This window comes from Oratosquilla oratoria, chromosome 19 (assembly GCF_046742065.1).
Source record: "Oratosquilla oratoria isolate Oo_2021 chromosome 19, ASM4674206v1, whole genome shotgun sequence".
NCBI lineage: Eukaryota > Metazoa > Arthropoda > Malacostraca > Stomatopoda > Squillidae > Oratosquilla > Oratosquilla oratoria.
This window is the reverse complement of record NC_134795.1, coordinates 1,006,793-1,029,611: the sequence shown is the minus strand read 5'-3', so window position 1 is coordinate 1,029,611 and position 22,819 is coordinate 1,006,793. Positions and strand designations below refer to the sequence as shown.

The 22,819-nt window shown below is 42.1% G+C and overlaps 1 protein-coding gene across 4 annotated transcripts in view; it reads left to right on the top strand.

The window, feature by feature from the left end:
* LOC143035702 (uncharacterized) overlaps nucleotides 1-22,819 on the top strand; it is a 112,215-nt gene that overhangs the window by 77,987 nt on the left and 11,409 nt on the right. For 3 of the 4 annotated variants that reach the window (XM_076202565.1, XM_076202564.1, XM_076202566.1), the window contains exons 2-4: nucleotides 1,330-3,286; nucleotides 3,892-3,985; nucleotides 17,856-18,069. In XM_076202565.1, the coding sequence (XP_076058680.1) occupies nucleotides 1,937-3,286; nucleotides 3,892-3,985; nucleotides 17,856-18,069 (1,658 nt within the window). In that variant the 5' untranslated portion in view covers nucleotides 1,330-1,936. The remainder of the gene's footprint in view (nucleotides 1-1,329; nucleotides 3,287-3,891; nucleotides 3,986-17,855; nucleotides 18,070-22,819) is intronic. The other variant, XM_076202568.1, reaches the window with a different exon arrangement.

The following is a 22,819-nucleotide window of genomic DNA, read 5'->3' as shown; positions in this document are numbered from 1 at the left end:
ACGAGACTACCACCCCCGCTGAGTGTAATCGTCTAGTGTTAGTCTGAAAAAAATCGCCCATTACAAAGGATGTCATGGTTTTACGTCACAAACTTCACCGTATCGGGAGACAAGTACAATACCCCTGACAGAATACTTTGTACCGTGGAATTTAATTAAATACGCCCTTGGTTCAGCCTTCGCCGCAAGTAACGACGCCTTAGCTCGCTCGGCCAGCGAGCTTCCGTCATATCAACATCATTAAGGGTGATAAAGGAAGAGCATACCGAAAGGAGACCTTTAGGTTCATTACTAGGTCGGATTCTGAGAATATTTAAACGAAGGAATGAATAAATGAGCGAACCATACCATTGTCAGACATTAGAGCATATTGCTCAGGTGTTTAAGCAATTTGTTTCTGTTGTAATCGAGATAAGCTGTAACTCGCTCTGTCGACGGGGTTGTGGGGGGGTAGGAGTGGAAGTGCCGTGGGAATGAATGAAATCGCCTGCTTCCAAGTAGATGTCACCAGGCGCAAAATGGCTGCTTGGAAAGTAAAATTTGATTTTTCTCATTTAATCAATTTTCGAATTTGGGTTGGTTACGTGTTTGGGTATCTTGTTTCCTTTGGTGGTGTTAGGCAGAAAGAGAAAAGTGAAGTGCGTCACTATAGCGAGGGAGGGAGGGAGGGAAGGAGGAGTGGTCACCCGGACTCCCTCAACAAGAAAGAACCCACCCACCACAACTCCGGCATTAGCTTCCGCTTTCAGGCCCAGCGTGCACAGTTGGAGGGACTGGGGCAAGAAGCTTGTCGTCATTTCTCGATGCACAGTAGTGATGATATCTTGGTGACCAAGCTGTCATTGTTGGATTTCGTTTCGTTGGTTGTTACAAGCGGGAAAGTTTTGCCTACACATTGCTCACGAGGTTGTTCACTGCGCGGAGCTCGATCGTCTTCTGGTTCTTCATTGACACCCGTTCGAGTACCAAACTATCCGAGCGGAAAGTGTGGGAGATTCGTTTCGATGACTTTTATGTGGTACCTTGTGGACATAGGTTCGATTCCCTCGGCTACCGCTTACTTCCATTTGCCCAGGCACTCCGAGCTTATACCTCAAAAGTGACAGATTCAACCGCAGCTGAACGCCTCCTAGAGTGAGCTCTCCACCGCCTCACTTGTCGAGAAACATCTGTTGTAATAGGCAGGTAGACCCACAAAATCACAGAGGAGATTCTCTGTGCTGAATTAAATAGTGTGGCCCTAACCAGAACAAACACTTTGTAGCTGACAAACCCCTAAAGGTTTTGTTGGTGCCGTGATGTGCCTAACCTGACTTCTTACTATTTCAGCTGTTTATAAAATCACGCAACTGTGCAGAACTTTCGTTGGGGTTTCTCTACCCGCGGGATCGCTCCCAAAGGGCCCGCCGCGCCGCGCCCCATCCTCTCTTCTCGTTTGACTGAGTTTGAGCCGGTACGGCCGTGTCTTGAACGTCAACAGAGAGAGCTCAATTTGATCGTACGCATTCGAGAGCTCGACGATTGTCTCGACGTCAAGTGTCGAGACCGCTGTTCGAGAGCTCCTGTCGACCTCGCTGTTCGACGCCCATGCTCGATAAGCCCGCACTTATAAACCTCGAGCGCTCCAAAGTCCCTCTTAGACTGAATAAAAACGTTGGCGTCAGCCAGAACAGACTCTATAAATGTGAAAAGTGGGGATATTGTGTTTATATTTTGTGCGAGTTTAGTGCTTGTCACCCTTCGATCTCAGTCGACACATGAGATCGGACCCTCCTTCGGACCCTCCTGCTGGGGGTCTTCCTCTCCATTCTGTGCGCTGAGCGTCTCCGCATTAAGGACTCTCCTGCCTCTAGCCACCAACCATCATCTTTGTGGAGGACATGTTTCGTGCTGAATCAGCATGAGATCACCCGAACGCTGACGACCCTCAGAAGTCATGAAGCTGAAGGAGAACAAGTTCAGCCGAGGGCTGACCCAGAGGTCGAGGAGGAAACTGTACCGCAGACTCCAGGGTACGACGAGCCTGGAGAACTTGCTTAAGGACGAACCAGCGGAGGACGAGGCGGCGGCAGAAGCTGTGGGGAGGAATGCCCTTGTGGAAGGTAGGCCGGGCGAAGGAGCGGAGGGAGTGAAGGAAGGCGCGAAAGTGCCTGCTGGTGGACAGGTGGTGAAGAAGGGAGACGACGGGGAAGATGAGAAGTCATCAAAGGGAAGAGAAGGGACGAAGGAAGAAGGGAGGAAGGGGAAAGGCCAAGTCGAGAAGAATAATGTCACAACAACGGCGACGGAGAAGAAAGAAAGGGAGGTGCTGATTGAGGTGAAGAATTCGAAGCACTCCGAGAATTCTGATGAGGAGGTGGAGGAGGAGGAGGAAGGCGTGGAGGAAAAAGGTGAGGATGTTCCCTTGGAGGTCCGCGTGGAAGTTGTGGAGGACTTGGACCTCGACATCACGTTGGACGTCGACGTGGAAGTGGCCCAGGACGTGACCGCCGAAAAGAAGCTGGACGAGAAGGCGAGCGAAGTCAGGGTACTCAAGAGGGACGTGGCAGTAGAGGAGGAGACTTCGTCCCAGAAGGACACCGAAATGTCGTCTTTTGCTCGAGAGCTGAACAGCCTGTGGACCTTCGAAGTGAACGAGAGGTTGCCGGACGCCACCGACGAACCTGACGGAGTGAACGAAACTGGAACTGAGTCTTGCCTCAATAGCCAGGAAGCTCAGCTCAGTTCGCAGAGCTCGCCCAATCTGTCGAGCGGTTCGGAGACGGACGAGACCAAGAAGAACACTACATCCGCCAGTTCTGAAGAAGGTGTGTCCGAGGGTTTAGTGGAAGAAAAACCCGCAGTGGTCGGCGATGACTCGAAGGACCCTGTGGCTTTGGCAGATAAGCTAGGGAGAATGCGCCCTTCGAATATTTCCTTTAAAATTCGGAGACGCAAGAAGGAATCTGATTCGTTGCCCCGACCAAGTCAGGTTCCTTCGACAGAGCAGCGCCCTCCTTCAGACGATCCCTCCCTTCCTCTATACCAGTCTGGGTCACCCTCAAACGAGCCTCCACAACCTCCTCCACGCACCCGCCGCTCCGCCCCGGGGGTCCGCACCTCTGATCAGACTTCGAACAAGAGTCAGCGCCTCTTGGACTCCGTGCTGACGAAGAACTTGAGGAACCTCCGCGTCGGGGGAGTGAGCTTCCCCAAGGGCCGCCGCCACAGCAGCACACCGGCGCCGCAGACGGCACTGCCACCTACTGCCAGGGACCGGAAGACATCAGTCACTTACATCAAGGAGGTATAGAACAATCGCTCGAGTTCTCCTCGTGGTAATTAGCGCTTCTTCGGCATACGACCGAATGGCTGCTTTTGTTTCAGGTCGTTGCCTGTATGACCTACATCGCAGTATGTGTATGTGTGAGAGAGAGACAGCATGATCTTAGATCACGTGCTGAACATGTGATACTTATCACCTTCCCGGGTACGGGCGCCCACAGAGGCAAATCCTTCTGGCACACACACACACACACACACACACACACACACACACACACACACACACACACGACTCAGTGGCGCGGTTGGTAGAGTCCCCGACTGTCACTACGGCGGTCCGGGTTCGAATCCTGTCCAGGGCTGAAATAATTTCAGTATCGCTGTGTTTCGAGTCGTTACTCCAACTCTCGTGGGCGGGGAGTTGGGTGTGTGTGCGTGTGAGGTCACAGCATTACCCATAGATCGGTCATACGATCTCTGAGCTCTCTTCCGGGAGGGAAAATAGCTGTCGATCACGAGTCCAGCACGTGATCCAAAGACCAAGGTGAATGCACACACGTCCCCCCCCCCCCACACACACACCCGTGCATCTATCTAAATGAGTCATTGTCCCTTTGTTTCTTGCAGATACTCCGGGACCTACGGCAAGGACTCCTGCGAACGGAGGAGCGGCCGCTACGGGAGACGGCCGTTTTTTACACCAAAGGTATCCCCTACTCAGGTACTGTCCACTTAACGCTACTAACCTGTTTGTAATGGGTCATCCAGGTCTAGGTAGTTTAGTTGTGCCAGGGTTTAAGTTGTATTTGCATGCCTGTGTTCATATATACTTGCATGAACACACACACACACACACACACACACGTCGGTCGAGGTGACAGCAAAGTTTGGACTCCGGAGTTATCCTAGGATTTCAAGGATCACAATGACAATGAAGTACCTGTGTTGTATTATAGGGAAGGGGAAAGCTCGTGGTGTAGTGGGAAGGTGATGAAAAAGGAGAAGGGGAGGGATTACTGAGGGAAATGGATGGAAATGAGGAAGGGGAGGACTTGGTCCAGGAGGCCAGGCAACTTGTGAACAAACGAAGGACGAATGATGATTTTGAGGAAGAAGGGATTAGCAAAAATGTAAAGATTAGAAATATAGACAAAAGCAGCACAATGGAAGGTGAAGATAATAATTTCCAAGGATTTAATAAGGGGGGGGGGTACCAACCTCCCCCGATTAGCAAGCCTAGAGGAAAAACTTGAGAGTAGGTTCGGTCAAATAACAAAGATTGCGCAGAGAGTTGAAAGATTGGAAGAACTAGAGAAGGTGAACAAAGACCTAACTAAAGAAATAGAAGAATTAAAAAGGCAGTTAAAAGAAGTAAAAGATGAGAATGAGGAATTAAATAGGAATAATAAAGAGAATAAAGAGTCCATAGCAAAAGAAGCACAGGGTTGGAAAAAAATCCAAGAGAACAGTAAAATTGCATTTACTGACATGATAAAACAGCAAATGAAAGAACAAACTGAAGACTCAGTTATTAAAGTGATGAGACAGAAGGAGAATATAGTAAGAGACTTAGCAGAATAAAAGAAATGTATAATTATAATAGGAATGGAAGAGAAGTATAATCTAAATAGAACCACAAGAATCAAAGAGGAAAAAGAAAAAGTAAGCAGTTTACTTGAATTAGTTCAGGAAGATGAACCTGAAATCATGAAACAAATTGAAGAGATGTTTAGACTCGGAAAATATAGTACAGATAAGACCAGTCCAATTAAGATTAAATTCAGGTCACAAACTACAGCAGAGAATATCTTAGCAAAAACAGGGAACCTAGCAAACAGTGAACAATATAAAAAGGTATGGATAAAAAGAGAAATAAATAAAGAGGAAAGAGAGGAGGAAAAAATGAAAAGACAAGTAAAAAAAAAAAAAACGAGAACAGAACAGAGTCAGAAAAAGAGAAATTCTATTGGAGAGTAGTGAATATGAAAGTGAGGAAATGGGACATACTAGAGAAAAACAAAAGGGAAACAGAAAATACAATGGAAGTAGCAGAAAATTAAGAGTGTCTTACACAAATATAGATGGATTAATAACAGGATTGAATGAACTGAATGATTATCTGAAGGAAAAAGAACCGGACATAATGGGAATTGTAGAAACAAAATTAAAAGGTCCACTACCACCCAACAGTGTAGGACATGATGCATATAATTATTGGATTAGAAACAGAGAGACAAAACAAGGGGGTGGAGTTATGTTCCTGACTAAGAAGGATATAAACGTGAGGTGTGTCACATATGGAAAGAATACAGTAGAGATGATTATGGTCGAAGTGGAAGACACAGAAAAGAAGAACAGAAAGTTTGTGATAAATTATGTACCCCCAAAAACAGCTTCGTGGGAAGAGGGTGAACATAAAAGTATATTAGAAGACACAAGGATAACATTAAATAATATAATGGAAGATGGAGGAAGAATAGTTATGATGGGTGACTTTAATTGCAAAGAAGTCTACTGGGAAGAGATGACAGTAAAGGGTGGAGACGACTCATGGGGAAATGTTCTACTCGAGATGATTATTGACCATACAATGACACAATGGATACAAGAGAACACTAGGCATAGAAATGAAGAAGAACCATCGAGACTAGACCTAATAATCACATCTGAACCTAAAATAGTGGAAAAGATTGAATATAAGATACCAATAAGTAAAAGTGACCACATATTGATTGCACTGGAACTAAATATGGAAAAATACATGAAAAGAAATGAACAATATGGAAAAGGAAGAATTATGTATTTTTTTTTTTTTTTTTTTAATAAGAGAATTCTTTCAAAAAGAAAACTGGGAAAGAATATACTAAGAAGAAACAACAGTGGAAGAGAAATGGAATATTTTGAAAAAAAAAAGGAGTGGAAAAGTATGTACCAAGACAAAACAAGAAAAAGAATATGTAAAGTGCTGGTACAACAAAAGTTGTAGGGAGTTAAAAGACAAAAGAGATAAAGCTTGGACCAAATGGAAGAAAGACAAAAGACCTGAAAATGGAAAATATATACTTGTTATAGAAATGAATATGTACAAGTGTGCAGAGAGAAAAAGAGAAAATATGAAAAAGATGTCATAGAAAAATGTAAAGATCAACCAAAACTATTTTACAGATTTGTAAACAACAAACTGAAAAACAAACAAGAATTAGAGAAATTAAGACAAGGAGGAGTTGAATACACAGAGGAAATAGAAATTTATGAACAAGCATTTCAAATCAGTGTTTACAAGGGAGAACATACAACCTGAAGAGATCGAATGGAAAGAGAAAGTCCTCCCTATGAAAGAAATAGAAGTAACAAAGAACGAAATAATGAAACACTTGAGTAATATTGATGTCAGAAAATCACATGGACCAGATGAAATAGCAAACTGGATTTTGAAAGAATGCAGGAATGAACTGGCAGACAAAATACATAGCTTAATAAACAGTTCCTTGAAAGAAGGAAAAGTTCCAGAAGATTGGAAAAAAGCAAATATAGTACCTATATATGAAGGGGGAAATAAAGAAGACCCTACAAACTATAGACCCGTCTCTCTAACAAGTACAATAGCAAAAATTTGTGAAAGAATTATCAAAAGTAAATGGCTCAAGGCAATTGGGATTCAGACAAGGATGATCATGTGTCACCAATTTAATATGTTTCTATTCAAGGCTAATAGATATACAAGAAAGAGATGGATGGGCTGATTGTCCATTTCTAGACCTAAAAAAAAACTTTTGACAAAGTACCACATAAGAAGTTGCTTAAGAAATTAGAAACTGAAGGAGGAATACAGGGCAAACTGCTTAAATGGATGAAAGACGCTTTGCAAGAAAGAAAAATGAGGGTAGTGATAAGAGATAAACACTCAAATTGGGATGAAGTAATAAGTGGTGTTCCACAAGGAACAGTTCTGGCCCCAATAATGTTTGCTATATATATTAATGATATGGATGAAGAAATTGAAAGTTATATGAGCTTCTTTGCAGATGATGCAAAACTGTTAAGAAAAGTGAACACTGAAGAAGATTGTGAGTCACTACAGTGTGATCTCAATAAAGTATGGGAATGGAGTAGGAAGTGGGAGATGGAGTTCAACACTAAAAAGTGTAGTTTAATGGAATTTGGAAAAAGCAAAAAAAAAAAAAAAATGATAATAATAATAATAAATAAATAAATAAAATAAAAAAAAAAAACAAAAATAAAATAATAATAATAATAGGATCATATAAATTGGGAGAAGAAGGAATAAAAAAAAGTAGAAAATGTGAAGGACCTGGGAGTCATTATTATGAATAATATGTCACCTGAGAAACATATAAACAAGATTTTTGGAGAAACTTATAATTTAATAAGAACAATCAAAGTGGCATTTACATACTTGGATGAAGAAATGGTGAAGAAAATATTAATCACTTTGATAAGACCAAGATTGGAATATGCAGCAAAGATGTGGTCACCAAGTACAAAAAAATGTATAACAAAACTTGAAAGAATACAAAGAGCAATTACAAAATTGGCACCAACACTCTCAAAACTATCATATGAAGAGAGACTAGCAAAACTTAAACTACAGACGCTAGAGCAAAGAAGAGAGAGAGGAGATTTGATAACTATTTACAGAATCATGAAAGGCATAGAAATTATTGATAGAGAGGATCTGATAAAATGGGATGATAGAAATACAAGAGGACACGGAAAGAAAATCAAGAAAGACAGCTATAGAAGAGATCTGAAAAAGAACAGCTTTCCTCACAGAGTAATAGACATTTGGAACAAGTTAGATAAGAAAGTGGCATGTGCAAAAACAATACATGAATGTAAAAATAGTTTGGATAAAACGAGATATGAAGACGGGACACCACGAGCATAGCTCACTTTCCCGTAAGATACAACTAGGTACACACACACACACACACACACACACACACACACACACACACACACACACACACATATATATATATATATATATATATATATATATATATATATATACATACATACATACATATACCAAAGGGTTTTTCCCCCCTACAAGGGAGGTAGCCAAAAAATAAAGGCACAAAACCACTCCCACCCATTCCATCCCTATCACTCTCCACTCCCCTTATCCCTCTTATCTTGGCTCCTCCTGGATGACAAGTCATCCCAGCATGTCACCCACTGCCCTGACACAGCACATCCACAGTAAGACTGCTTCATTAAATCGGTGACCCCCCTTCTTTGTCCCCTCATGCCAAAAAGGAAAAGATGGGGGAGAAATCCCTATGGGCTGCATCAAATTATTTCGTACTCATACTCCCTCACCCCCTATTCCCTACCCACTCCACCTAATACATCACAGCAGCATCCATATACAACCATTCTCCATTCACCCCTGTCTTCTGTCCTCTTCTGTCCTTCCTCAACAGACATTCCTCTCTTTTCCAAAGCCCCTTTTACCCCATCCTTCCATCTCATCCTTGGTTAACCCCACATGTTCACTTCTTCCACTTCTGCCTTCCACACCTCTTTTACTAGTCTTTCTTCACTCATTCTTTCCATGTGTCCAGACCATCCTAATACTCTTTCATCCACCCTATCTCCCAACTCCCTTTCCACCCCAGGTCTCCTCCTCATCTCCTCATTTCTCATGCTATCCAACCTAGTAACCCCCATCATACTTCTCAGACACCTCATCTTAAACACATTAAAACTCCTCTCTTCCTTTCTTATGTTCCATGTTTCTGCCCCATACAGCGCTGTTGATACAATCACTTTTTCATACAATTTCCACTTAGCATCCATTCCCAAATGTTGTATTTCTCAGTACACTTTTTAATCCACCAAGGCATTTACTCGCTTCTCTCTATCTTTATTCTACCTCCACCTCCACTCCTCCCTTTCCTGCCACATTCACACCCAAGTATCTAAAACTATCCACTTCTTCCAGTCTCTCTCCCTTAATATTCACTTGTAGGCTGCTGCCACTTTCTACCCCTGTACATCTCATCACCTTAATTTTACCCACATCTTCAACTTTCTTCCTTTGCACACCTTCCCAAACTCTGTCACTAACTTCCTCAATCCCTTCTCTGATCCTGCTACAAGTGCAGTGTCATCCGGAAACAACACCTGGCTTATCTCTCCCTTTACTCCATTTTCTTTAACCATCTCCAATCCCTGGCCCATTACCCTTGCATTTACTTCTCGCATCACCCCATCTATGTTTAAATTAAACAGCCAGGGTGACATAACACATCCCTGATCCAGTTCTAACTTAACCTGAAGTCACTCACTCCATTTCTAATCCTGAAACATGCTTTACTACTCTCACAAAATCTCTTGACAGCTCCTAAAAGCTTTCCTCCAATCCCATATATCTGCAATACCTCCTACAGTGCCTTCCTGTCTACCCAAGTCAACAAAAGCCAAAAAACACTCTTAGCTTTTCCTAAAACTTTCTCACATATCTGTCTTACCCAGAGGTGGGCCCGCGAACCTTTTTTTTGGGGGTTCCGAATCCGAACCCGAATCTTCGCCGGTTTTGGGTTCCGAACCTCCGAATAGCGAACCTGATTTTCAAAATTTCGGTGCGAACATTTATTCCGAACATGTGTCCGCGAACCTCCGAATCTTTAAAAAATAGCAAAGCGAACCTTAATTCCGATACCTTCCGAACACTTCCAAACCTAAATTTTACTCATTCCGAATCTCCGAATCTAAATTTAAAGCTTTTCGATTAAAAAAAGAGTTTTTTTAAGATATCTACATAATTTATTAAACAAATTATTACTAGAAAAACAAATTATTAATACAAGACAGTAAAAAGTAAAAATAAAAGTTCACAAAACAAAACAGTAAAAACATTTAAAACAAAAATTCACAACACTTCAGTCTTCACTCTTCACAAATTCACTCTAACTTGTCGGCCCTCTCTCTCTCCCTCTTAACCAACTTCAAGTTTTCCTTCATGAAGGTCGGGTTCTCAAAGTTCAGATTGGTCAGAGAGCCGAAGCTGAAGAGTCGTTCAGCTGAGGCAGACGAGGACAGGGGAGTGTTATACTTGATGAAACAGTTCACCCAGTGCTGCCTGTGGTCCTTGGGGAAGTTTGCCGGGGAGATCTTCATGATGCTTGTGCCGAGAATGGCGCCCCAAGTGTCTACTTCCTTGCCAACCTCCTCCTCCAGGTTGGCCACCACCACAGGCTCCTCCTCGTCCTCAAGAAGAAAGGCAAACTCGTCGTGCTCGCTGGTGTGGCTGGCCACAGATTGTGGCCTGGAGGTGGGCTGGCTGGAGGCGGAGGCCATATCCCCCTCCTTGGACCTGATTTGGGCCACAAGGTCCGACACCATCTTGTCCCTCACCAGGTTGTACAAGTCAGGATTTGTCCTGCATATGTACTTGACCATCTTTAGACGGAACCTGGGGTGGAAGGTAGTCGCAAGGAGCTTCTGGTCCTCAAACATGTGTTGAAACCTGAAAAGATTAAGATATGAGTTAATTTAATTATTGATTAATGATTATTATTTTTTTTCATTTCAATTACTATAAAATATTATATTATTTTATTATTTATATAATTATATTCTATTATTATTATTATATTATATTAAAATATTAAAGATATCTACCTTTCAGTGAAGTCCTTTTTTTCTCTGCCATGGTGCTCCTGTGTCCCCAGGAGGTAGGTGACGAGGGGCTTGGCATGCTTGATGCTGTTGTCGTCCCTAAGCAGGTTCAAGTCCCTCTGGAGCACCATCAAGTTGGGAAGGAAGTTCCCCATGTAGGCATGCTGGTCTGACTGCATTTTGTCCAAAGCATTGGCAACTGGGGCCATAACTTTGACGTACTCGGCGATGACCTCGTTGTCCTCGTCAACGAAGGCGGGGATCGGGTTGGGGCGCATGCTGGTACAGAGATCATTGATCTTTTTACGGGTGTCCAGGTCCTATAGCAGGCCAGAAAGCATCTTATAGCTGTCATAGCTGGAGTTCCACCTCGTCGCGCCAGGGACTTTAAGTTTTTTGCCGATAGCATCCTTTATCTCGTTGGCTGCGACAGTTCGGCGGCCCTGGGCATTCCACAAAGACTGTGCCTTGGTAGCCGACCTTCTGAAGATATTCCTGCCACCATGGTTCCATTGTGGGACCTGAAAAAAAGAATATTTATTATTTAATATTTTATTACAATTCACAAATTAAGAAATAATAAATAATAATTTACATCTTTTTAGTTTTTACCAAAAGAACAATAAATTATTTAATATTTATAAATTATCAATTTATCAAATTTAAAAAAATAAAATTATTATACTCACTTTGGAAATATCCTCAGACGCCAGGAGGTTCAGAGTGTGTGCACCACACCTCTGGTGTTTAGGTAGGCTAACCTCGGCTTCGTCAGCCTGGTCCAGGGCCTCCTCCATAGATATGACCTGAGGCTCGTCAGCCAGCTCTTCGTCAGGCTTGTCCTCGCCAGGTTGTATGACGACGTCCTCTTGTGCAAAGTTGACAAATGCTCTTACATAGTTTGTGCCATTGTCTGTGGTCGTGCAATGATGCTGAAGTCCTCATGCAGCTTGCTCAAGGACCTCGCCAAGTACTCGGCTGTCTGGCTCTCCTTCACCTCCTTCATGCCCAAGACTGCAGTCGTCCTCTCCAGGGTGGCTTTGTCCAACCACGAGACTGTGGAGCCTATGAAGGCCCGGTTGTGGCTCGACCAGCTGTCGGCAGTGGTGGCCAGGTAGTCCTGCTTGGACATGATCTGGGTGAGCTCATTTTTGGCCCTGGCGCTCATATGCTTGATGTCGTCACCAAGCTTTTTCCTGAACTGAGGGTTCAGGTAGTTGAGGAAGGCCCTGAGCGCCTCTGACTCTGTTGTTATGGTGGGCAGCATGTCGCGGATAATCCACTGAAACATAAAAAAATATGTGTGAGTATTTGAAGTTAAATTTTTGTCATAAATTATTTTTATTTATTAAAGTTAATTAATTAATTAAATTATTTTCATACTAAAACAGTAGAACTTTTAAAAGTAAAACTTACCTCATAAAACAGGTCAAAGGCCTTCTGCTGGTCAAACCTCTCAACCATAGCCTCCTCAATACAGCCCTGTCTGAGGCTTTTGGCATCCCGACCACCACCAGAAGCAGAGCGGCCACGTTTGCTGCTGCCATTTCAGGCTGCTTTTAAGGCAGGACTATCTAAAGGGTGCTTGGTGGCATAATGCTTCTTTAAGTTGCTGTTGGTGTCATTCTGAAGCTTCAGCCTCGCAGTGCAATTTTTCTTGGCGCAGAGGGCAAAGCCGGCGTCCCTGCCGACACCACACTTGAAGAAGGGCTTGAGAATGTTCCAGTCTCTGTAGAGGTCCCTTTCCCTCCTGGAACCGTGACCTCCCTCGGCTTGCTCGGCCTCGGTGTCGGCAATGTCCATGTCCTCGGCTCGACTTGTGCCAGGCATCAGCTCCGGACTCGAAAACTCTGGCAGTTGGATATCGCTGGCGTCAGATTCACTCTCAGCGAGGCCGCTTGGGTTCGTGGACCTTGGTGTGTCAGACTGAGCACTTGGGTTTCTCGACCTCGGTGTGGATGTCACGTACTTATCCATTGTCAGCGGTGAGTGTGATGTGAGTAGAGTAGTCTAGCCTCCTTGGGTGTCCTCTCCAGAGTGTTGTCAGTGCAACGGTTGAAGAATGTCTGACTATTGTAGCACTGTTTAACTAAATCGTAACTTACGGGACGCGGTGACAAGAAAGTCTGCAGACTGTGCATATTTGTAAACACTAAACAAGCGCTCTGATTGGCTGCTGCAGTCACCGGCGCATGCGCGGTGGCTGCGCGTCACTAACAAGCGTTCTGATTGGCTGGCAGCCAGCTGCTGTCACAACATGTCGAGTCTGTGTGGTACAGATAAAGCAACGAGTTAAGGACCACGAGTATATTTCCAAGTTCAAAGAAGGGCAGTCCAGGCAGTACTACTAGTCCTTGTTTCGCATTACTACACACAGTCACACAGGCTAGCATATCGAGCACATTTCGAGCAGTGGTCATTTGACACACACACACACACACACACACACACACACACACACACACACACACACACACACACACACACACACTTACACGCCCATACCGAAATAGAAGTAGAGAGAAGCGATAAAGTAAAACACAATGCTAATGGTCAAATGCGTCTCTAGTTGTTACAGAAACATAGGCGTCACCACATCTGTATGCAGCGGAAAAGTTGAAAACCAATGTTTTTTCGAATTTTTCCCGGGATACGGAGGTTCGGATTCGCGAAAAAAACAAAGACGTTCCGAACCCGGAACTCCGAATCTTTTTTGACGTCGGTCCGAATCCGAGCCTCCGAACCCAAATCCGCGGATAAAGGTTCGCGAACATTTGTTCGGAACGCCCACCTCTGGTCTTACCAGAAAAATCTGATCTACACAACCCCTACCTGTCCTAAACCCACACTGTTCTTCACCAATTACTCCCTCTGTTCCTCTCCTAATCCTTTCAATCAAGACCCTCCTATAAGCCTTCCCGCCAACACTTAACAAGCTGATCCCTCTAACACTCACATTTGTCTCCTATTCCCTTGTAAAATGGAACTATACAGGCACTCCTCCAGTTCTCCGGCACTCTACCCTTTCTTAAACAAACATTAAATAACCTCACTAGCCAGTCCACCATCATTGTACCTCCTTTTTTCAGACATTCTGCATGACATCCATCCAACCATGGTGCCTTACCTGCTCTCATCATCTTAACAACTGCCTTCACTTCATCTTTCCTTATTTCTCCTCTGTTTTCCTCACTCATCACTGTCATTTTCTTAGTGCTTCCCACTGCAACTACTTTTCCCTCCCTATCCTCTTTCACATTAGGAACTCCCTAAAATACTCTGCCCATCTTCCTCTCACTGCCTTCTCTTCCATTATCATTTCTCCATCTGTACCTTTTACCTTTTCTTCTCTACTTGATTCACCTCTTCCTCTCTTAATTTCTTTCTAAAACATCTTTTTATTACTTTCAAAATGTTCAGTCATACTCTTACCCCATTTCACATCTACTCTCTTCTTTGCCTCCTTTATCTTATGCTCTACTTCTCTTCTCTTTTCTTTGTACCTCTCATATGATTCCCTCATCCTAATTTGTAACCAATCTGTGAAAGCTTGCTTCTTTTCTTCTATGACCTTTTTTGCTTCCTCATCCCACCACTCACTACCTTTCCTTCTATTTCTTCCCATCCTCCTTGTTCCACGCACCATCTTTGCACACCTTATGACTCCCTCCTTGAACCATTCCCATTTCTCCTCCACTCCTAGCTCTACTCTATCATTCACTCCCTCCCACTCCTTTCTCAGCTTCTTCTTGTACTTCTCCTTTTCTTTCTCATTTAAGCAGTTCACTCTAAGCACTTCCCTATATTTTTTCCTTTTCCTCTTTCTCCATCTATCTTCCACTCTCAACTTACCTTCCACCAGAAAATGATCTGATATTCCCCCACTCTCTGTCCTTAGAACCTGTACATCCTTAACTATTCCAACTGTACTCCTATTTACCATTACATAGTCCATTAACACTCTATCTACCAGCCTTCCATCCACCACCGTCTCCCATATGTACTTATGCTTGACTTTCTTCCTAAACACTGTATTTGCTATCATCAACTCTCTAGACATATCTCCACCATCAGTTCTCCACTATGATTCTTTCCTGGAACTCCATACTTACCAACCACTCCGTGTGTTGGCTCATTTCCCACCCTAGCATTAAGGTCTTCCAATACCACTACATTGACATTTCTACCTAATTCCTCTATGCACTCATATATATATATATATATATATATATAAATATATATATATATATATATATATATATATATATATATACCGTATATACATGGATGGGGTGGTGCGAGAGGTGAATGCAAGGGTAGTGGGTCAGGGGATGGAGATGGTTAAAGGAAATGGAGAAAAGTGGGAAATAAGCCAGTTGTTGTTTGCTGACGACACTGCGCTTGTAGCAGGATCAGAGGAGGAGTTGAGGATGTTAGTGACAGAGTTTGAGAAGGTGTGTGAAAAAAGGAAGCTGAAGATATATGTGGGTAAAAGTAAGGTGATGACATGTACAAAGGGAGAGAGGGACAGCAGGCTGGAAGTGAGCATTAAGGGTGAGAGACTGGAGGAAGTGGATAGTTTTAGATACTTGGGTGCGAATGTGGCAGGAAAGGGAGGAGTGGGGGTGGAGGTAGAATGTAGATTGAGAGAAGTGAGTAAATGCCTTGGTGGATTAAAAAGTGTAATGAGAAATAGACATCTGGGAATAGATGCTAAGAGGAGGTTATATGAAGGAGTGATTGTGCCAACAGCACTGTATGGGGCAGAAACATGGAACATAAGAGAGGAAGAGAGAATGTGTTTAAATGTGTTTGAGATGAAATGTCTGAGAAGTATGATAGGGGTTACTAGGCTAGATAGAGTGAGAAATGAGGAGGTGAGGAGGAGAAGGAGGGTGGGAAGGGAGTTGGTAGATAGGGTTGATAAAAGAGTATTCGCATGGTTTGGACACATGGAAAGAATGAGTGAAGAAAGATTAGTAAAAGAGGTGTGGAAGGCAGAGGTGGAAAGAGTGAATATGAGGGGGCGTCCTAGGATGAGATGGATGGATGGGGTTTAAAGAGGCATTACAAAAGAGAGGAATGTCTGTTGAGGAAGGACGGGAGAGGACAGAAGATAGGGGTGAATGAAGAAGGGTTGTGTATGGATGATGCTGTGATGCATGAGGGGGAGTGGTTGGGGGATGGGGAGTGAGGAAGTATGTATGAGAAGAAAAAAATTGACGCAGCCTGAAGGGACTTCTCCCCGTCTTCTCCTTTTCTGCATGGGTGGACGGAGAGTGGGTGGTCACCAAATTTATGAAACAGGCTTGCTGTGGATGTGCTGTGTCTTGCAACACTGCTTCTGACCCATGGCAGTGGACAGGATGCAGGGATGACCCGTCATCCAGGAGGTGCCAAGATACAAGGGAGGGAGGAGGGCGGAGGGGAGTGGAATATGTAGGAAATGGAATGGGTGGGAATGGTTTTATACCTTTTTCTTTTGGGCTACACCCGTGTAAGGGGAAAAAGCCTTGGTATATGTATGTGTATATGTATGTATATATATATATATATATATATATATATATATATATATATGTGTGTGTGTGTGTGTGTGTGTGTGTGTATATTGAAAAAGATATATACATATATTGAAAAAGATATTAATTGTTCACTGGGAACCATTCAATGTGTATGTATAAACTTTTCCATGAGCACATACGTCCAATGCTCTATCATGGCGGAGATGGGTTGAACGCGATATTTCGTGTAGGTGTATGTAATTCGAGCATACAAATATAAGAAAGTCGTACTCAACTTATATCTCTCTTGATAGCGTATTGGTTTACGTCAATGTAACTTTGTTACGGGTTAGCTGGGTTTGAATCCTCGGCTCGTCCATGTTTCAATTTCCAACGGATGCCTCCTTCGAGCGACTCTCAGTCTTGTTTGCGATGGTATGGAATTAAAAGTGATATGTGGTTGAAAAAGGTATCAATTGATCACTGGGAACCATTCAGTGTGTATGTATAAACTTTCCCACATGCATATACGTCCAATGCTCTATCATGGCGGAGATGGGTTGAACGCGATATTTCGTGTAGGTGTATGTAATTCGAGCATACAAATATAAGAAAGTCCTACTCAGCTTATATCTCTCTTGATAGCTTATTGGTTTACGTAAATATAACTTTGTTACGGGTTAGCTGGGTTCGAATCCTCGGCTCGTCCATGTTTCAATTTCCAACGGATGCCCCCTTCGAGCGACTCTCAGTCTCGTTTACGATGGTATGGAATTAAAAGCGATGTGTGATTGAAAAATATATTAATTGATCATTGGGAACCATTCAGTGTGTATGCATGTATATATATATACATATATATATATATATATATATATATATATATATATATATATATATATATATATCCTTGTGGTCTGGTGAGGTCAGTAGTCAGTATAGGGCACCAACTTTGATTCAGGTGATACCTATTTTGCAAGGTGATGAGGCATGCCATGTCGATGATTAGGGATGATCGTATACCATTACTGACATCACGTGCTGATTGTAGTTGCAGCAAACAGGACTGAAACTGCCATCTTATATGTATTCTTCTCTAAATTAATGTTATCACAATCTACAAAGTATGCATAAAAGTATTTTTATATTCCATATTCTTAACTCATTAATAGTCATCACTTTGATTTTTTAATATTTGTCTCTAAAATCGAAATATTCTATGAGAAGTTTTTCTGGAATGATTGTAGGGTAAACTATGTTGATTTGTTTATTATTATTTGTATATATATATATATATATATATATATATATATATATATATATATTATATATATATATATATATATATATATATATAATATATATATGCAAAGAAATCACAAAACACACGTGATGAACTATTTTTGCAGTATCTAATTCTCTTCCTTTTATTTACAGATGACACTTATATGTACGACGACGAGGTGGGTGGAGCCATGGGCGGGGCAACGGGTGTTATGGGTGGAGCCATGGGAGGAGCAGGTGTCATGGGGAGTGCCATGGGTGGGGTACCAATAAGCGGGCCAATGGGTCTTCACCTGCAACACTGGTACGATGAACCGCCCTATGAATCAGATCCGGAAGACTTCCTCATTGGCAAAGATCCTGTCAGGTGGGTGTTGTCATATATAGTTTGGGTGATTTTTTGTGCTTATATTGCTCTTCTTTTCTTTTTCTACCCAAGCATGACCTATGCTCCCTCCTATCCCTCCTCTCTGTCCACTTTCCTTTGACTAAGTACAGGAGTTCAGAGTTTCCATGAGATTATGGACCATTAAAAGTAATTGTTCTCTTTCTCTGGTAAAATTTCTTCTCAGGTTTGGCAGAGTTTTCCAATGAGTAATATGTGCCTCAGAGCTCAGTTGTCAATACCTCACTGGGATGAGCCAAATGCCCGACTAGCTGAAAAAACTGTTCATGCCACCACTATCCCTAAATTTGACAAATATCACTCTGTTGCCAAGCAAACAGAACTCTCATTAATATTTCATGTGTCCCTGGCCTCTTCTGTGAAACCTTTGTTTTGTGACTTGGCCTATGCAGGTGTGGCCAACAATGTTGATCCCTGGCAATTTGGCAATATAAAAGGATATTTTACATTCCTTGATTTTATGTTGAGATATCTTGATAAGTGCAAGACATTAGTGACCTAGCTTTCTTTGACTTCACAAAAGCTTTTGACCTAATTCATCATAACTGATCAAGTAAGCAGTTGATCTAGGGCTGTACTGGAGTCTCGCCTTTTGGCTAACTGATTCCCTTAGTGGACACCACCAGGCTGTTCACTTCTGAAGGGCTCCCTGCATCAATGAAATGCTGACAATCAAGAAGATAAAAGACATCAAAACAAAAACAAATTGAAGCCTTGGAAATAACTGCATTAAAACAACTTCATTAGAATGTCTATACTCGAGAACCAAAATCTTTCTCACACAGCAGCACATGAGAATGTCCCCCTAACATAAGAAAAATAAGAATGAAGAAGACTGTAAAAGACCGTAAGGCCTACACTAGGCAGTTCCATATCCATTACCACCTGTCATCCCCATCCATAAAATTGTCTAACCATTTCTTAAAACAACTGAAAGTTTCAGCACTCACTACATGGTTACTAAGTCTATTCCATTCATTGACCACCTTATTAATAAACCAATTCTTGCCTATTTCCTTAAATCTAAATTTAACCAGTTTAAATCCATTACTGTGAGTCCTGCCCTGTTGTGTTAATATGATGACCTTGTTTGTGTCACCCTTGTTAAAGCCTTTGATCCACTTAAACACCTCTATTAGATCACCCCACACTCTGCCTCTTTCCAGAAAGTGTAAATTAAGGTGCCTAAGCCTCTCTTTGTGAGGTAAATTTCTGAGCCCATGTATCATTTTGGTCATTATTGCTTTGGTCATTCTTCTCTGTACTGATTCTAGTGAATTGATGTCCATTCTATTAAACAGAGACCAAAACTGTACCACATAGACAAGGATGGGTCTAACTAACGCTAGATAAAGTTTGATAATTTCCTCGGCACTTCTATTCGTAACTGTCTTAGCAATGAAACCTAATTCTCTATTAGCTTTATTCCTGGCACTAATACATTCTTTCCTGGATTTAAGGTCAGGACTCACTAGTGGATTGTTCAGTGACAAAAGCCATTGAACAATCCACCCCTCACATCACATAGACATAGCCAAATGTAACATAATGACAACCCAACCAATATTCTTCTCAACCATGTACAATAACCTATCCCCAGTATCTCACAGTATGTCCATACATACAGAAATCAACCCAGTGGAGAAATGGCAGTAAGTTTTTAGAAGTGCATACGTACATGATATAACAATAGAAAATTAAATAATAATTTTGTAAATTATAATACACCAATGTAACAATAGAAAAGATTGCTAAAAGCCATAAACAAACAAACATAACCATTTCAGTTGCTTGAGACACCATCTTTGTTTTGATAGAGGTGGAGGCCGAAGAAATTAAAGTATGATAAATTCATCTATTCTAACCTAACCTAACCTACCTACCTACCTACCTACCTACCCAACCTAACCTGCATTTAGTAATGCGGTACCTGTAATTCTAGAGGTTATCAGGGTCATTGTCGTCGTCTCCGACCTCCGAATCTATCAAAACAAAGATGGCATCTAAAGGAGTCGGAAGCAATTTCATTCATTGCTGTATAGAATTTGCAATGTTTTCTGATGTTAATTTCTGCCAAGAAAATTATTTATTACATTGATGTATTATAATTTACAAAATTAATATTCAATTTTCTAATGCTATACCATGTAAGTGTGCACTTCCAAGACAAGCAAGGGTTGCACTGATATGCCAGCACTTGGGTCACCATCCATAAAATCAACCTGGCAGCTATCAGTTATCCCAGATGCAAGTTTCACCCAGGAGACACAGAGTAACTTATACTACACTATCCCACACTCACTTTCCAGACAGTCACTGAGTGATATATGGGTAGAATTGGTGGCTGTGGCTGGTTTTGTGGGAGACACAGGTCTCCTACAAAAGAAAAATAATGGTTTGTTTGATTTATTGATTACCTAGGCTATACTTACCCAGTGTGGGACCTAACTCCCATAGCCACTCAAGAGAATGTAATACAGAACAAAGCCTCTGAAACCATTTAGGCACTTTCATCAACTACAAGCAAGCGTATGCATTGTTTGTATATTGTTATATTAGTTTCTTTGTTTTGTCCAAATGTCGTTCCAGTGATTGACTTAAGTGCGTTAAGTCTAGGTGTGCATTTGTTTTTTATGTTTGTGATGTGTTGTTTGAAAGACATGGATGTATCGTATGTTACACCAAGAATTTTCGGTGTTTTTGTGTGTGGTATTAGAGTGTTGTTGATGTAGAGATGAGGTATGTATTTGTGTTCTATTGTCCAGTTGGTGAGAAGTGTTGCTGTAGATTTGGTTGGAGCTATTTTGAGTCTGTTTGTGATGAACCATGTGTTGAGTGTATCAAGGTATGGCTGGATTATTTCTGCAGCTTTGTTTGTGTTACGATGTGTGCATGTGATTGTTATGTCGTCTGAATAGGAAGAGATTTGTATTTCTGAGGTGTCTGGTGTGGGTATGTCATGTATGTATAGATTAAATAGTGTGGGGGATATAACTGAGCACTGAGGTACTCCATTCTTAATGTTTCTGATGTGCGATGATTGGCCATTATATGACACTTAAGCATTCCTACCTGCCAGATAATTGGCCAGCCATCTTTTGGTGTTATTGTGCATGTCTGTGTTATATATTTTATTTGTTAGGTTGTGGCGGGGGATAGCATCAAAAGCTTTACTAATGTCTAATGTTATGAGAAGTGTTCTGTGGTGGGGCCTATCTGAATTGATGCCATCTAAAATTCTTTGTGTGAGGTTTATCAGAAGAGTGTTTGTGGAGTGTAGTGGCCTAAAACCGTGTTGTGAGTCAGCAAGGGGAATATGTGGTGTGACAAGTTTAAGTATTAGGCGTTCAATGACTTTAGAGGGGGTGCAGAGAAGTGTGATTGGGCGGTGCAATGTTGGGATTGTTGGGTCTTTGTTCGGTTTTGGAATGGTGATTATTTTACCATTTTTACAAACAATGCATACGCTCAGTGTTGAATTATGCGAGTCCTGCATGGGCTCCTAATCTCAGTGAGACACACCACAACACCCTTCAAATCATACAAAACAAAGCCCTAAAAACAATTACAGGCTGCACAAATACAACACCTACAGACCATTTACACCATGAAACATAAGTCCTCAAAGTCAAGGACCACCTCGACATGAGAGGCACACAAACACTTGCCGCAGCCACCACAAACACATCACACCCGCTACACTACATAGCAGAACACCCACACACACCAAGAAACATTAAAACAACACCCAAAGACCTTTATTATGCACAAATACTCTCTTCTCTTCCTCCACAACCACCAAATACCAGCCTCCGGAAACATATTCATAATCATATCACTCACTGCTCCATTAACACACTGAAAGACAACACACTGCTGCATGCCAGACCCCCTGATATCCACCCTTCTGAATCCTCTCTCCCACGAAAGGACAGAGTCCACCTGGCCAGACTGCGGTGCGGCCACCACCCAGCACTTCTAAGATACCAGAAGAGGCTGGATGACCGCATTGTGAACAGCTGCCCAGGATGTAACACTTCACCCCATACCATACAACACATAATGGAAGACTGCATTATACACAATCATGCACGCAAACAACACAACATACACTCTATAAAGGATTTGTGGGAAAACCCAGTTTCGGCTGTAGCATTCCTTGGGGAGACGGGACTGCTCGGACAGACAGTCTAGGGAACGACAACAACTACAAGCAAGCTAGCTGCTCAATCTGCCCATTACAGAGAACCAGTAAATGAAAGCTATCCTTAAGTTTTGGTGTAATCTCACAGCAGTGGGATTTCCTTCCACCAGATGGTGGACATTTACAAGTAGTCAATGGACACTGAAATAGTGTGGCACCATAAAGATGTGAACTAAAGATACTGGAACAGTACCGTAACCACCATATTTTACTTTCTTAATTCCTACCTACTCTTTAATATACCCACTGTGCCTCTCCACACTTAACACTTGTCTGATTGATCAGTTTATTTGGATTGAACTACATTTCCTGTTTATTTTTCTTCTTACCATATTTGTTAATTAATATTAGTGTGTATTCATGTCCTTAGTATGGAAGTCTTTCCCGGTCTGTATATTGAAAAGTATCATTTTATCTTTAGTTTGTCCAGGTACCCAACAGTATGAAAAAAATATACAGACAGTACAAAAGAAATCCTTGAGAATAACAACTGGGTGCACAAAAACA